The sequence below is a fragment of the Monodon monoceros genome, unplaced genomic scaffold (genome assembly GCF_005190385.1).
Source record: "Monodon monoceros isolate NGI ecotype Baffin Bay Population unplaced genomic scaffold, NGI_Narwhal_1 Super_Scaffold_15, whole genome shotgun sequence".
Classification (NCBI taxonomy): Eukaryota; Metazoa; Chordata; class Mammalia; order Artiodactyla; family Monodontidae; genus Monodon; species Monodon monoceros.
Genome location: NW_021703771.1, coordinates 80516636 through 80532891, shown reverse-complemented (window position 1 = coordinate 80532891; position 16256 = coordinate 80516636). Strand labels below are relative to the sequence as shown.

Sequence of the window (16256 nt, the reverse complement as noted above, 5' to 3'; positions counted from 1 at the left end):
TCATTTGTTGATGAAGAGCTCCCACGATATTCTCTTTTAGCCTCTGGGGTCTAAACAGCCCTGCATATTGCAGGGCTGTCGTGCGCTGAACTATTCCACAGTAAACAGCTTCGCAGTATCAGCACAACCTTCTACTGGGAGTGCCCGGATCCCTATAAATACTTCAGCCACGTTATCTATGCTCGTGGCATGAGTACTCGTGATTAGGGCACTGAGGTTTGGTTTAGGGTTAGGTGTAGGGTATGTGTTGATGAGATGACCTCAAAGTCTCCAGGAAGGCTTGGGATGTGAAGTTAACAAGAGCATGTGTTTCAGAAGCACGCCCTCTATGGGATGATACAGGAACTGCTTCGGAGTTAAGTCCAGTGACATTTACCGGGAGTTCTCTGAAGGCTCCTCACGCGGCAGCCCTTGAGGCATGTCTAAGGTGACCGGCGCTCTCATCCTGTATCCATCCTTCTGTTTTTCAGAAGCCCCGTGGCTCAGGGCACAGTGGTATATTTATTCTAAGTAACATCTGTTATGCAAGAGATCAAAAGCTAAATAGCTTAAGCTAAGATTTTCCATTATTTTTTTTTCTGTATGCTTACTTGCTTGCTTTTCAAAATTGCCATTCATAAAATCACATTCAGTTAATAAAAGGATTTTCTGGCTGCTTTGACTACAAGCTTTCCTCCTTCCGTTGATTTATTCGTTTTCTATTAGGAACATGCTGGACTTCACAGAAGCTGGCCTCTGCAGCCCATGCAGCTCACAGGCTGGGGGCGACCGTCACTTACAGTTAGACCAAGACTCCGCCCCCTTGATCTGTACCCTCGCTCTCCCCTGGCCCTTCCGCCTTACCCGGCACAATACCCAGGCACTCTTTCCTGTGTTCCTTATCCTGGTTTTTGGGCTGCTGTGCAAACTCCATTAGAAAAGTTGCTCTTTGGATGTGCTTGGATATTTTCTTATCATTTTAAGAGATAATATTGGGGACATAAAGCAAAAGCACTAAAAATTTTGAATTTGATGAACCACACTAGCATAATAGTGACAGATAATATGTCAAACTCTGACTTACAGCACCATCCCCAGTCCCGAGTCACACACACACACATATGTTCCTTCCTCTTATATAACTAACTGACCCAAAAAGAATCATTTGCAAAAGAAGGGTCTATTCAAAAAAACATTAATTCTTTACTGTAGGAACTTATCTCAACAAATTTATCCGCAAATATATCCTTGGCAGAATCAAATGAACTCATGAACATCTCACAGGCCAAGACCTAGGAGGATGAAGATCCCTGGGCACTTTGCCATCACATCTGGGGCCCATCTAAGGAATTCAGGGACACGGAGACTGGTTTGGAAGCACCCAGCAGACATGGAAAGAAGGGAAGAGGCTGTCACGACCCCAGGGTTGACTGTGACTCTGGGTAGCACACAGTAGGAGCTCTTTCATCACCCATGCTGTGGGATCTCATCTTACATGTGGCTCTGTGGACTCCCTGGCTATTTGCAGGATTACAGAGTATAAGAGATGTAACGACATTTTGCATAGGAGGAAAGCAAGGTCCAGAGAGATGAGGTAGGTAGCTTAAAGTCATAAAAACCAATTTGGGACTAGGATTCAGGACTTCTGACTTTCATCTAGTGCTCTTCATACTACCCCACAAGGCTTCCCATACTGCCTCTATTTCATCCTTTTAAAAGAAGACATCTGCGTTCATCCATCCAATTCATCATCCAGTTCATGCATCTGTCCATCCATTTAACCTATCCATCCATCCTTACATCCATCCATCATTCATTTATCCAATCCATCCATTCATGTACCCATCCATCCATCCATCCATTTTCCATCTATCCACTCATCCATCATCCATCCATCCCTTATTGTCTGTATTTCCCACCTACTGGTTGACAGGGGACACACCTGTTATCATATCTCCCGGGGCGGATTTGTCCCAGTCCACAATGACAAATGAGTGGCAGCCTTCCACGGCGACCACAGTGATGTTGCGGGGGGCATGCTGAGGAGGCAGGTCACTCTTCTTCAGGTCGTTTGGAATGATTTCATCCAGGCTGTCCACTTGGAAGTGATCCAGAGCATCAGTCAGAGAGCATGGGGCAGACGGGTCTTTATTTAGGTACGTCACATAAGGAGCTGGAAAAGAACAAAGATACCCAGTCGGATTGCTGAAGGCTTTCTCTGGAGGCAGAAACATGATGTCTGCTCCATGGAGTAGACCCCGATTCAGTCTCGTCCTACTAAGCATCCAGGGTCATCAGCCCTGATGCCAAACTCAGACGCGCATCCCTAGCTCTCTTGTATGGATCTATATATCTTTTAACATCATGGTGTCAAAAGAGCTTATCGCCCCATCAACATCAATGATTATGACCTCGGTGGTTTTGAAACATCTCTGAGCTACGATTTAGTATAACATAAGCCTGCAGCATTCTGCCATTCCTATGCCCCAAAACTTAGAAGGGTGTGAATCAGCCCGACTTAGAGTTCTCTCAACCTCAGTTCATTCCCTAGGCTGTCTTGGGACCAGAAGAAACCATACATTGATCAAGATACACAGCCTTAGCCTCAGTTCTGGGTGGCCTTCCCTGGGACTTCAGGGACTCACATAACTACCTGCAATGTCTGCACAGGCCAGGCCTGAATACCCTTCTACAACATTACCACTCAGGACGATAATAGCTACCTCACATTTATGGATAGGCTCAAGCTTTCTCTATACACGTGATCTCAGTAGACACACGGGCCCCAGCATTAAGGCAGGACAAGAACTGATAACCCACACTCCAGCTGAGCCAACGGGTGCTGACAGAGGCCCCCAGAGCAGCGGGCAAACAGAAGCTTTTCCCTCTAGTCCACAGCTCTTCTTATTACATACGCTCTAGAAGTTAGAAAATCCAAGGAATTGGATTTGAGCTTTATACATTCAAGACCCCCAAGTGCTCCCAAGTAACAATTTCTAGAACTTTCTAAACGTTCCATTGCATCTTTTCATACAGGTTCTCATTCTCAGTGGCTGTGAGGACTGAAAGCAATTTTTAGATCCCCTATATTCCAATACTCTGTATAAAATTAGGCCTTTCGAGCTTGTTCATGATCTCATCAGGAAGTTTGGAGGAGTCATCTACTACGCTTTATAGAGTTATAGGCATATGAAAATAGCCAGACAATAGTAAGCCTTTCAGTCTTTTAAGAGTTCTTTGGAGCAGTTAATAGTAGCACTGAAAGCATTTCTATTTCTGTCACGGAACTACAGAGAGAAAAGTCAGCACATTCGGGGGATTCGGCCAGGCTTCTGCGTGCCATGGACCAGCATTACCATTTGTCTCAGGACTCCTCCTTCTAATTAAGATTCTTAAAATTCAAAAAAAGAAAAAAAGAAAGCACTTCAAACAGATAACACACACACACACACACACACACACAAAGATTCTTGTTCTTCAAGTACGTGTGGTTCAGACACTCAATACTACATCTTGGCTGGCAAGAGTTGTTCTCTGCTGATGGCAGAACATTTGTTTTGGAAACAGAAAAGTGTGATATTAGTTTAAGCTGTTGCCTGTCTCCACTCAGTAATAACTTATTTTTTTTCCACTTAGTAATATGTTAATCTGTCTTGTTAGCGAAGTTCATTAAGGGCATGGGAAAAGAAGACTCCCAAAGGGAATGAAACACAGTTTAGTGAAACAGAATATCCTCCTGAAATTGTTTTAATAATTGAGAAAGAAGAATAGAATCAATTTCTAGGTTGCAAGTCCCTGAGGCTAACAAAAACTATAGGAAATAAGATGAAGGGCAAACGAACCTATTTACAAAACAGAAGTTGAGTCTCAGGTGCAGAAAACAAAATTGTGGTTACTGGGGGGAAAGAAGAGGGAGGGATAAATTGGAAGATTGGGATTGACATACACAGTACTATACAGAGGAAAGATAATAAGAACCTGTTGAATAGCACAGGGAGCTCTATTCAATACTCTGTAGTGACCTATATGGGAAAAGAATGTAAAAAAGAGTGGAAGAAAAAACTGAAGGAATGGGTTTCCCTGGTGGCCACTGGTTAAGAATCCGCCTGCATATGCAGGGGACACGGGTTCGAGCCCTGGTCCGGGAAGATCCCACATGCCGCGGAGCAACTAAGCCCATGCACCACAACTACTGAGCCTGCGCTCTACAGCCCGTGAGCCACAACTACTGAGCCCGTGAGCCACAACTACTGAAGCCCGCGCCTAGAGCCCATGTTCCGCAACAAGAGAAGCCACCGCAATGAGAAGCCCGCGCACCACAACTAGAGAAAGCCCGCGCGCTGCCACGAAGACCCAACGCAGCCAACAATAAATAAATTAATTTTTTAAAAAACTGAAGGAAAACAGCTTCAGCTCTTTGAAACTCTAAGTAGCTCAATTCAGTAAACTGCTCATCTTTTAGGAAGAAGTTAATGAAGTGCAGGCAAGGCCTAGTGGAAGTCTCATCTCAGAAAAGTTGGCTACAATAAAAATACTCATATTCCCTGGACTGGTGATTATCGAAAGTGTTCCTTCCTCTTTGTCCACACAAGGCAGCCTCTGTAAACTCTATTCTGTCGGATACCAAACGTTCTCCTGCATTCATCCCCCCTCCCGACTTCTGCAGAAAGCAAGCTCACGTGCATCTAAACAGGAATGACTCGCTGAATCAGCCCAAATGGAAAATTCATCTGGGAAGATAAGCCACCGCTGCAAGTGCGCTGCCTTGGCCAATCCAAGGGATTAGTTGTGCTCTTCTTCAAAGAACGAAAGTTAAAACCCATGGCTCTCTGATTCAGGAAGTTCTATTTACCAACAAATCGTTTCTTTCCAGCCAGATCGAACTCTTCTTCAGGGTAGGAACTGATGGAGCCTTCCGGGGGGATGACAGCAGGAGTGGCAGCAGGGGTGGAGGGCTTGGTGGTGGCCGGCAGCCTTGAGGTCTCAACTTCATAATCTGAAACGATGCAATGGTTTTGTAATTGGGCACTTCCAGAAAAGGGGCACCGTGTGCCATCAAAAGATACCTTCTTAAGATTGATCTCTACACGGAAGCATGTACGTGCACACACCCCACCACTCCGAAGAATAAATGCTATGCCTGAACAGAATTTGTTGCTAACAAAACAGTATCTCCTCCCATTTCAGTCCTCTCGGAAAAGCAGCTCCTGGTAAAAGAAAGGAAGGAAAAAAAGAAACACAATGACCAGAAAAATGAGATTTTTAGAATCAAAGCTGGACAGAACCTTAGAATTCACCCAGTTTTGCAGGCTCCTGTTACTGGTCCAAAACCATTCTCTGCCTAAATAATTTTCCCTTTTAAAGCCATAAAAAATTCACATGAGAAAAGAAACTTGATTTTTTAAAAAATTTACCTTCTGTGTATGGGCTTTTCTCTGGGGAGGGGTGTAGGATTAATCCTCTTCAGAGAACTAATCCGTTAACAAAAAAGAAAACTCTGCTCCCTTTCAACAGCTCCAAACCATAAGAAAGGTGCTATTTTCAAAGATGCTAAGAAAGCTTCCTTTGCTTTCTCACATCTGCTGTTTTTCTTTTAAGTCCATTTTTTTTTTGTTTTGAAAACTGGGGGATTAAACCACTACATGGAACGATCGTGATGGCATCAAAGGTGACATTATTCCCACATTCGTGATTTAAGAGCCTTGGAACTACAGACAGCAGCAGGCAGGCAGAGCACAAAAGTGGGGACAGACATCCCGAGTGTCAAAGGCCAGCACTGGGGTGGGGACAAGATTTCCACGTGAATTCCTTCAATTTCGGAGGCAACTTACAAAACACACAGAACCATCACAGGGTCGTAAGTACAATGACAGGATTAGTTGCCATTGATGGAATGAGTGTTCCAGGTGCCATGCAAGGCGTGTGTATTCTTTATCTTAGAAACTTACCTTGACATGAAAACATGCTATGATTAAAAAAAAAAGAAAAAAGAGTCAGCACATCTAGAGCACTGCATTTTTTTATGTAATTAGAAAAGGAGAGGAAGGAAAGAATGAGAATGGGAAGAGTCAAGACTGGAGGCTGAGACCTGGTTAAGCCAAGTCATTTTACTAACGGTGTGGATGGGGGACAGGAAGGCTCAGAATGAAGCAGCTCCAGAATCTCTAGAGGAAGGAGGGGCTGAGATGGAGGGAAAGGGGGGCTCAGGGAACTTGTCTGGAAGCTGCATCTGTGTATCAAGCACACTGTTTTCCTTTAGGTTAACCTGTATTGGGGGGTAACTTGGAGGGGGACGGTATAACCACCCTTCCCTAAGCATTGCCACCCACCCCTGAGTTCCGAAGGAAAACGGAAATTCAAGTCATCCACTTAGTCATTAAAATAAGATTCTCCCATCAGAAAAGTATGCAAATAATGTGTTTAAAAACATTAGTACCTTCATCATAGATCACGTACGCCTCTTCCGTGGGCACTGCCGTGTCGGTCTCCAATCCTGAGAACTCATCTAGTGAAGGAGGAGAGGGGAAGGGTCAGCAAACGCCCCAGGGTTTCTTCTCAGCATCACGTCGAGGGCACAGTGATCCAGTCCCATGATGGTTCCAGGGGAATAAGCGCCCCCTGCCAGGGGCTTCTCAGCTTCCTCAGAAGGAAGGGAGTTGGAACCCAGATTTTCTCTCCTTTGTACTCAGAAAAGGGCACTGGGGTACCCTCAAGGATCAAAACAAAGATACCTCCCCAGCATTCCCGACCAGCACAAGGGGCTGTTTCTGACCTTCCTCCCACCTCTGCGGTGCCCAGGCTCCCCCTGGCCCGGGATGTTGCAGGCCTGAGAACAGGCATTCTGGGAGAGCAGAGAGTGGCAGCTGGTACTCAGGATGGGGACAAAACTCCTTCTTCCGGGAGCTCCTTTGCTCATGGCACCCTCATTCTCTCCAACCCCTGGATCCTGCCACTCACATGTTCCAGAAACAGGGTGACCTCCTGCCTCTCCTCTTTTCCAATCTGGCTTCACTGCCCCTCTAAGCTCCCACCCTCTCTCACCGACTCAGGAGATAAATCTGTACTGATTAGACTTGCATATGAAGTCTAGAAATAATATTCCAATGATTACAAACTTCTTTACAAATGGGTAGGGCTTTATTTACAAAACCATGAGATCTATTATGACTACAAAATTATCCTCTAAATGCAATTAATAGACTTTTATATGTGATTTTTTGATGTCTTCCAGAAAGCCCTAATTATAAGAACCATTGTGAAAATGACTATTATTAATGACTGAACTGATATCACGAGCATGGATGACAACTTGGTTAAGAAAGGTGAGTGAAAGCAAAAAACACATTTTTTGTGTCCACCATCTGGGTCCTTTCAGCAGAAGCTTTTTTGAGAAGGTGGGAGGAGATCAATATATTACTTCTCGACCTGTGGGAGGAAAACGCCGCTGCAAAAAGGAGACCGTTTCTTTGTAGCTGGTAAAATCTTGAGGCACCTTAAAAATTCAGAGGAATTCCTTTCTTTCTTTTGACCTGAAGCCACAGCAATTATACAGAACTCTCAATTCAAGGCACACTTAAAAGGCAGAGGGGGTGTGAGGGGACAGCAAGCAGGAACTAGGATTTATCACTTGCCTTCTGGGCATCAGGCAGTGTCACATATATATTGTTCAAGTTAATCCTCACATAAGATAAATGGGGTTCATTATACCCACTTCTCAGCCAAGGACACCAAGGATTTATAACATGCCTGGAGTCACACAGCTGGTAAAGGATAAAGCGCTGAAACAGAATTGCACTTGAAGGCCTCGGCTCCAAAGACTATGTTCTTTATACTTCATCACTGCCGCCACTGTTTAAAAGTTGGACTAACCAATCTTTTGCTTGTAAACCTTAAGGCACTTTATTAGAACCGTCATTCCGCAGCATAATTAAAGGGGAATTGAACTAGAAAGTATACCGACGCCCTTCACTCAAAATATTACAGGCACGGGGCTTCCCTGGTGGCGCAGGGGTTGAGAGTCCGCCTGCCAATGCAGGGGACGCGGGTTCGTGCCCCCGTCCGGGAAGATCCCACATGCCGCGGAGCGGCTGGGCCCGTGAGCCATGGCCGCTGAGCCTGCGCGTCCGGAGCCTGTGCTCCGCAACGGGAGGGGCCACAACAGTGAGAGGCCCGCGTACCGCAAAAAAAAAAAAAAAAAAAAAATTACAGGCACCAATTTTGAATGGTTTTCTTGCTAGGAAATCACTGATCATTCCTGAGAGATACACCAACGTAACCATTCTACTGGCCTTGTCTGAGCCTAGTTTGAATAACTTCAGGAGTGCGATGCTGCCGAGACAAACTCCACCAGCCGAGGACAGTGGCAACCTTGCCTCACCTGTCTGGCCCCTCTGTGATGAAAAGCCCCGCATACACCCGAGGCCCGTGACACGCCCCCCACCTGCCTCACCATGGAGGTGGTGACCTGGGGATGTTCTGACAGGGCCAACGAAAGTCAACAAAGAGAAGTTGTAAATGATCCGCCTTTCAGGATGGGCATTTCGAGAAAAACGATTAGACGCGACTTTTTTTTAGGTCATTCCAATGTCAATATGTCTGGATCCAAGAGGAATTACTTCTGGGCTGGTTTCAATTAGACAGTTTTCAGGTTGACACCACCTAACGTTTGGAGTTACCTGGCTGTTGTGTCCCAGAAACCATCTTTCTCCCTGTGTCCATTTAACTTTCAAGAATGTAGTCTTGTTTCACCTCATTATCAGCTCAGGTTCATTTCCTTTCATTATTATTCTTGCTCAGGTCAAAATGAATAAACTGTACAATTTTTGCATCCCGGAGTGAACGAGAAAAGGGGAAACTATAGGGTTTCTTTCATGGATTCCTGATACTAAATACAATTCCTTGAGGAGCTGAAACGCTCTGGTCCAGCACCAGGCCACAGAAACGATGCCTTTCACCTGCGAACTTGGATCACTTCTTGAGATGAGTGACAGTTAAGTCTTCTGGCAAAAGTAAACATCCTACTGAGTGATTTAGTGCTCCTTTTTTTGTTTTAAGACCAAATAACGTCAGGCATAATTTTTCTAAAAGAGCACCATCTTGATTCCAAGTCAAAGAAACTTGCAGATGTAATGAAATAGATTTACAATTTTGGGGGAAAAGCTGACCCTCAGAATTTGCCCCACCTGAATGCCATTTTGAAGCACTTGGAGCTACATAAAACGGGATGTCTTATAAGCCAACCCAGAATCAATGTCAAAAGCTTCCACCTCTTCATATAAAAGTAGCTGCCAGCCACCAACCATGTGGTACTCAAGTTTATTTTCTTGAGTAGTTTATCCAGTCATGAAAAAAAATGAGCGCAAAATGTTCGGGTCTTAGCTCCAGAGATATTTTTTTTAAACTATAAAAAAGATTCTCATTAGAAGCTTAGAGAGAAGGTAAATTCCAGCCGTTTGAAACCCAAGGATATTTGCAAATTATTTGGTTGGTCCAGCTCAAGTGAATTTTCAATTATTCTGTTTGTATTTTCTGTCTCAAGAGTGAGCTGTGGCAGGAGGGAACTGTTTTCCACAATGACTGATGGTCTTCTAAAACATGCCCCAAGGTCATGTTACAAATTGTTGAAGACGTTCAGCTGGCTCGTAACATTTCCAGACACACACGGTACCATCAGATCTGCTGTCGAAATGGAACCTGAAAAACAAGGATCGCTGGTAAAAGACTTCTCAGTAGAAAACAGAGAATGCCTATGGCTTGGGGTATGGTGTAGATATCCAAAGGTGCATAATTAGGTACCAAGAGGAATCTGAGATGAAGCAGAGGACGCTATCTCTACTGCAAGGAGTTTATTATTTAATAGAGAAGTCATAGCAAACAAAAAAGTGTGCGTGTGTGTGTGTGTGCGTGTGCGTGTGCGTGTGTGTGTGTGTAAGAGAGAGAAAGAACACCAACACGCTGGAAACAAGCATATAATATGCAGCTATGCTTACAGGAATATGCAAACAATATGGCCTCTATAACAAATACTTAAATTACTGGAATGATTTAATGACACAAGGTTATTCCCAAACCACTATTTTAAAGCAGTGTTTTCAAGGGAAAGAGGGGCATGATTTAACCAGGGGAGCTGAGACTAAGAGACGTGAAAAGATGATTTTAAAAATGGAGGGCTAGAAACAAAATGTTAGGACTTTGCCAATGGAAGATAATGACAAATGATCGGCTATATGGGGGTTGAAGAGGGGACTCTTGGAAGGGCAGGTATTCTCTCAGCGATCACAACACAGGTTCTAAATCATCATCCCTACAACAGCAATTTCAGGTTACTAGGTTGCAAAGTGCCATGGCCAATATTTGCTTGGTAAATAAATATTGGTTGTATACACATGGAGCCCCAGCACTTGTGGGTATACATTATAAACTGAACTACAGTTGTCCCTAGATATACACTGGGACTTGGTCCAGGAGCCCCTGTGAATACCAAAATCTGTGGATGCTCAAGTCCTTTTTATAAAATAGAGTAGTACAAGGAATCCAAGTTTGGTTGAATCCGTGGATGTGAAACCCGCGGTACAGAGGGCCCACTGTACACCGAATACAACAAAAAAAGTACTGGAGAGAAAACACGAACACGAGAGCAGAGCAAGAGGCAGGGAGACACGGTACAGGTAGTACTGGGAGTGAAGTGTGAGGGGGAGAGTTGGGACTGTCGCTCCGCTGACATCAGCATCTGTCCTGAGTCTCATTGTCCCATTTACAGGATGTGTTTTTGCAGGTCGAGGCCACTGGAACGTTTTCAACCAAGAAATGGCAAACTCTACTGTACTTTATAGATAATGCAGAGGGTTTTCGTGAATAATTTTGACTGTGATTTTCTAATTACAAGCCGTCTTTAGAAGCCAATTCCCCCTTAAGATGCTCCCTTCCACCTCTACCTCTCTCCAGGATTAGCCCTGACAGTTGCATTCCAGTGGTAGATGAAGCGGGGACTGTGCTTTCTATTTCTGAGGCAAGCGCAGTGCTTGGCTGAGTCACATTCAAGGAATGTGTGTCGAGCTGCACATCTGGATAGGAGGCGCATGGACGCTGGTGTAAGGAAGCCCAGTAAGCAGTAGTAATTTGAGTGTTGGGCCAATAGGGTCAGCCTAACAATGGAGGTATGAAGTCTAAGAAATGTGACGGAGGAAGAACCGGTGGGAACGGATGAGACCTGACAACAGAGACGAGAGAACCAAAGGAGACACGAGACACCAAAGCCTCAGGCCTGCAGAAACGGATCTTTATCCCACCTTGCTCTGCCGTAAAGATAAACAACTTGGTTTCCTAATGAGAGGGAGCTGTTACTATCTACCGTAATTTCAGGTAGATCGTGCATTAGACTGTGAGCTTTCAGAGGCACAGCTACGTCACTGACTTTTCTATGTTTCCCACAGAAGCCAACCCATGTGGAGCAGATGATTAACGATCGTTTGCTGACATTATTTTCCAAAATTATGAATGAAGCCAGGAAAACAAAAACAAGAGCTCCTCCATCCTCTTCAAATTACCACACGGGCTTTCTCATAATGAAACCACTGTACAATGATAAAGAAACATTTATCAAATGAATTCCCTAAATCAGGGTTTATCTAGACACAAGACTTAATCATGCTCACTTTCAATTTCAGAACCTATACACAGAAAGTATAAAAACTAGCTATGTCAACATCATTAGTTATTAGGGAACTACGAATCTAAACCACAATGAGGTACCACTTCACACCCGCTGTGAATGAAAAAGACAGATAATAACAGGTGTTGGTGAAGATGGAGAGAAACTGGACACCTCATACATTACTGGTGGGAATAAAAATGGTGCAGCTGCTATGGAAAACAGTTCGGTGGTTCCTCAAAAAGTTAAACAGAGAGTTACCATTCGACACAGCAACTCTACACAAGAGAATTAAAAACAGGAATTCAAAAAAAAAAAAAGAACAAACCCGTACGTGAATGTTCATAGCAGCGCTAGTCGTAATAGACAAAAGGCGGAAACCACCCAAATGTCCATCAACTGATCAATGGACAAGATGTGGCCTCTCCGCACAATGGAATATTAAGCAGCAATAAAAGGAATGAAGTACATATTCTACAACGTGGAGGAAACCTGAAGACAAACCATGCTACTTGAAAGAAGCCAGACACAAAAGGACACATTTCACATGATTCCATTGACGTGAAATGTCCAGAACAGGCAACTATAGAGGCAGAAAGTAGATGAGTGGTTTCCCGGAGTTGGGAGGAGCAGAGAATGGGGAGTGACTACTAATGAGTCTAGCGTTTGTTTTGGAGGGTGATGAAAATGCTCTGGAATTTGATAGTGGTGCTTGTTGCACAACTCCATGAATTTGCTAAGAACTGTACACTTTAAAAGGGAGAACCTGATGGCCTGTGATTTCTGTCTCAAGAAAGCTATTATTAAAGATGTTTTTAATAAAAACAACTGTGATTGGAAATGATACTAGGAAGAAAATGTTTAATAAAGTTGTTAGCGGAGCAGCAGAAATAAACAAGGAAGGTAAGCCATATACAGAAGTATTTTTAAAATCATAAATTATAGTACATTATGATATTGTTTGAGGATGATAGGTTGCTCTCCCCAAATTTAATTGTTTTTCCAAGACTTTGTACTTATTTTCAAAATGCTGTCTAGAGGTAAATTGTTACTTTTTTTTTGTTTTACTACCATTGCATTTATTTATTTTTATTTTTATTGGAGTCTAGTTGCTTTTAGAGATAAATTATTATTAATACTTGGACACTAATTTGGCTTGGGCTAGGCTATCAGACGAATGGACAGGAGTGAAGTAAAAAATACACATCTCTAGCATGATCTGCAAAGAAAAGAAGAAACAAAAATACCAAGAAAAATATTGACTTTCACGCCAACTAAAAAGCCCCGAAATACAGAGGAAATGCAAAGAACATGCAATAAGGTCTACATCAAAAGAGACAAAAGAAAATGTAAAATATTAATAATAATAGTAGTAGTAATTAGAACCAAATCGAAAATAGTCACTCTTCTGTTTACAACCAATTATTAAACAAATATCTGTTCTAATTATACTTCAATTAAAAAAACGAAACACATCAACGTACGCAGAAGTAAGGAAGATACATAATATTTTCATACCGGAAACCCTAAGGTAAATTCCAATTTGTACTCACTGGGTTAGCTGGTAGTGTGAGAATTTTCCTCCCAATCGTCCTCTTCTTCAGTGTGTTCCTTGTTCTTTGGTATGAATTTTTCAGATATGTCAAATGTTCCTGTTTCTTCAGAACTTGTCCATGGAAAGACTAACTTCAAACAGAATTCCCAGTTTGGAGACAGCATTCATGTTCAAACTGATTGGGTTTATCAGGTCAATGATGCTATGTAAGAATTCGGGGCATGAGTGTGATTTCCTGAAATGAAGGGGCTTCACTCTGCGTTAGCTTAAAAAGACAGAAGCTTTACAGCCTGTATTGCAATTCATTTCAACCCGAGGGAAAGGGGATGAATTTGCCTTCTCGAGCCTGAGGCAAATACAGGATGACACAGCAGGGGTGCAGGACAGCCCTGGCTGGGTGTCCCAGAGCAGGGAAAGGGCTCAGTCTTAGCCAGTGGACGGCCCCTGCTGCCACGCAAGGATAAGCATTTTCCAAAGGGACTGCTGATCAAACATGCTTGGGAAAAAAAAAAAAAAACACATGCTTGGGAAATGCTACTTTATTTGAAAATTCACAGTGAGACTATTCAACGCTTAGAGTCCAACAGTAAGAAATTCCTTTAACCTTGTTTACATCACACAGGTAATCACAGGACCTTTTTTAAAAAATTACTATATAATAATAATTATTATTATATTTTAATTATTATTATAACAAGTACTAATCTACTAATATCCAGTGGGACACACTTTGGGAAGCACACTGGTCCAAACTAACAATGTCCCATGTTTCAGCCAGATTTTTGACTTGGGTGGTGACAAAGGTTGCCAGATAAAACAGAGGATGCCCACCTAGATTTGAATTGTAGAGAAGCTTTCATATAAGCACGTCCCACGCAATATTTTTGTTTGCTGAGTCTGACCATCCTAGTTGTGACACAGCGCGGTCAGTAAACCCCGTGAGCTATAAGTGCCTGCAGCTGCCTCTCCACTGTGCAACCCCACTCACCGCCCCGCTGTCTCTGCGGCCCTAGTCGGCAACGCAGCGCGCCATCACATGAGTTACCGGCACAACGAAGACGGTTACCTTCCTCGGGGTGGCACTCCGGGATCCCATCTGAGCCCACGACGAGGTTGCCATCCTCGTCATGTCGCTCCAGGGTCCCGGGGCGACAGGTGGGGATGCGAGCGGCGGGCTCGGGGGCGGTGGTAGTGGTGGTTGACCGCGTAGTGGTTCGGGTGGTCGCTGGGCGCGTGGTGCTGGTCGTGGTGGGCTGAGGGGGCGTGGCGGTCGGGGGTCGCGTGCTGGCGGTGGAGGCACTGGTGGTTGTCTTGACGACCCCCAAGCCCACCAGGGGCTTCCCTCCGAGGCTCAAAATGGGCTTATCCTGGGGACTGGCCAAGGGTTTGCCATATCGCCCCTGCCCGAAGAGGGGGAGGCCATCGGGGCTCACCACGGGGGTCCCTCCCAGATCTGAAACAAAAATCAAACAAAACCTGTGCAACAAGGTGAAAGGACACAGGGAAAGCAAAAAGCAAGTGGAAAATGTCTTCTCAGAGGCTTCTATTTTCATCAGTAAAAGGCAAAGAAATAATTAAAGGGACATCAGGTGAGGGAGCAGTATCTGCTGCTATCCAGAAATTTCTAGGCTATTTATATTATCCATTACTCTCTACTACCTTATATAAATACATAAATGTTTCATTGTTATGCCCCATTACCTGCAATAACTCGAAGTCTCCAGTAAGGAAAGTAATTCTTTCCCCCTCTTCATTCCTACCCCTAAAGACATCAGTGTTACTGTGGACAGTAAGGTGGCAAACTTATTCTGTAAAGGGCCAGAGAGTAAGTATTTTAAGCTTTATGACGCCACTACTCAACTTTGCCACTATAGGGCAAAAAAGCCACGGACAGTACACCAACAAATGCATGTTTCTATGCTCCACTGAAACTGTGTGTATGGATAGTGAAATGTGAATTTAATATAATATTCACATGTCACAAATGTTATCATTCTAGGATTTTTTGGCAGTCATTTAAAAATGTAAAAACTATTCTGAGCTCCCAGGCTATATAACAACAGGCAGCAGACAGGGTTTGGCTTTAGAAGCTGCTTTGCTGACTCCTGCTCTCGACTGCCCAATCCCAAGAATGAAGTCAAGAGCCACCTTTTCTAGAGGGTGGAGAGTCTGTAAGAAGACAGTTGGATCAGGGAAGAAGCTAAGTTCTGCCCCCTTCTGAGGCACCTCCTTTCCACATGGCTCAAGGGCCCCCATTAAAAATGAATAGGGGGCTTCCCTGGTGGCGCAGTGGTTGGGAGTCCGCCTGCCGATGCAGGGGACACGGGTTCGTGCCCCGGTCCGGGAAGATCTCACATGCCGCGGAGTGGCTGGGCCCGTGAGCCGTGGTCGCTGAGCCTGCACGTCCGGAGCCTGTGCTCCGCAACGGGAGAGGCCACAACAGTGAGAGGCCCACGTACCACAAAAAATAAAAAAAAATTTTTAAAAATGAGTAGGAGGAGAAAGAGAGAAGTTGTCACTCTACAGCTAAGTCAGGACACTTTTGTTCCCTAAAAAACACTCTCGCTTACCCACAATGGTTCGACCATCTCCTCCTAGTTTAACTCGAAGGGGATTTCCTTGTGAATCTTGGAGGTGCCTTCCTTCTCCGTTCAATACTAACCCACGATCAAGATCCACGACCTAAATCCATGACACAGATTAAAAGATATATTGAACATTTCAAAATGTTCACCTTAATCCAACTGCATGAACATATGTGAATAGGAAACATTATTTTTGTCAGCATCATTCATAAGGTTTAATAAGAATAAAGTATGAAACAGTCACATTTCATATTATAATTGCTTATCTATACAATATGTAAATTGTTTTAAGTTTCTCAAATATTCAAAAGATGTTCAAAATACTTTTACCATTTAATATGTTGTAGTATGTAAAAAGTAGGAAACAACCTAAGTGTTCATCAACAGAGGAAAGAGATTAAATAAATTATGGCCCATCCACCCAGTGAAATACTATGCAGCCAATGAAAAGGATTTGGAAATTCTATATTTATTGACATATCCTGAT

The 16256-nt window shown here is 43.7% G+C and overlaps 1 protein-coding gene across 1 annotated transcript in view; it reads right to left on the bottom strand.

Moving 5' to 3' along the window:
• FNDC1 (fibronectin type III domain containing 1) overlaps positions 1 to 16256 on the bottom strand; it is a 71543-nt gene that overhangs the window by 16337 nt on the left and 38950 nt on the right. The window contains exons 12-16 of the mRNA XM_029224185.1: positions 15755 to 15866; positions 14251 to 14637; positions 6416 to 6484; positions 4832 to 4975; positions 1922 to 2152 (exon numbers count right to left, since the gene is read on the bottom strand). Coding sequence (XP_029080018.1) covers positions 1922 to 2152; positions 4832 to 4975; positions 6416 to 6484; positions 14251 to 14637; positions 15755 to 15866 — 943 coding nt within the window. The remainder of the gene's footprint in view (positions 1 to 1921; positions 2153 to 4831; positions 4976 to 6415; positions 6485 to 14250; positions 14638 to 15754; positions 15867 to 16256) is intronic.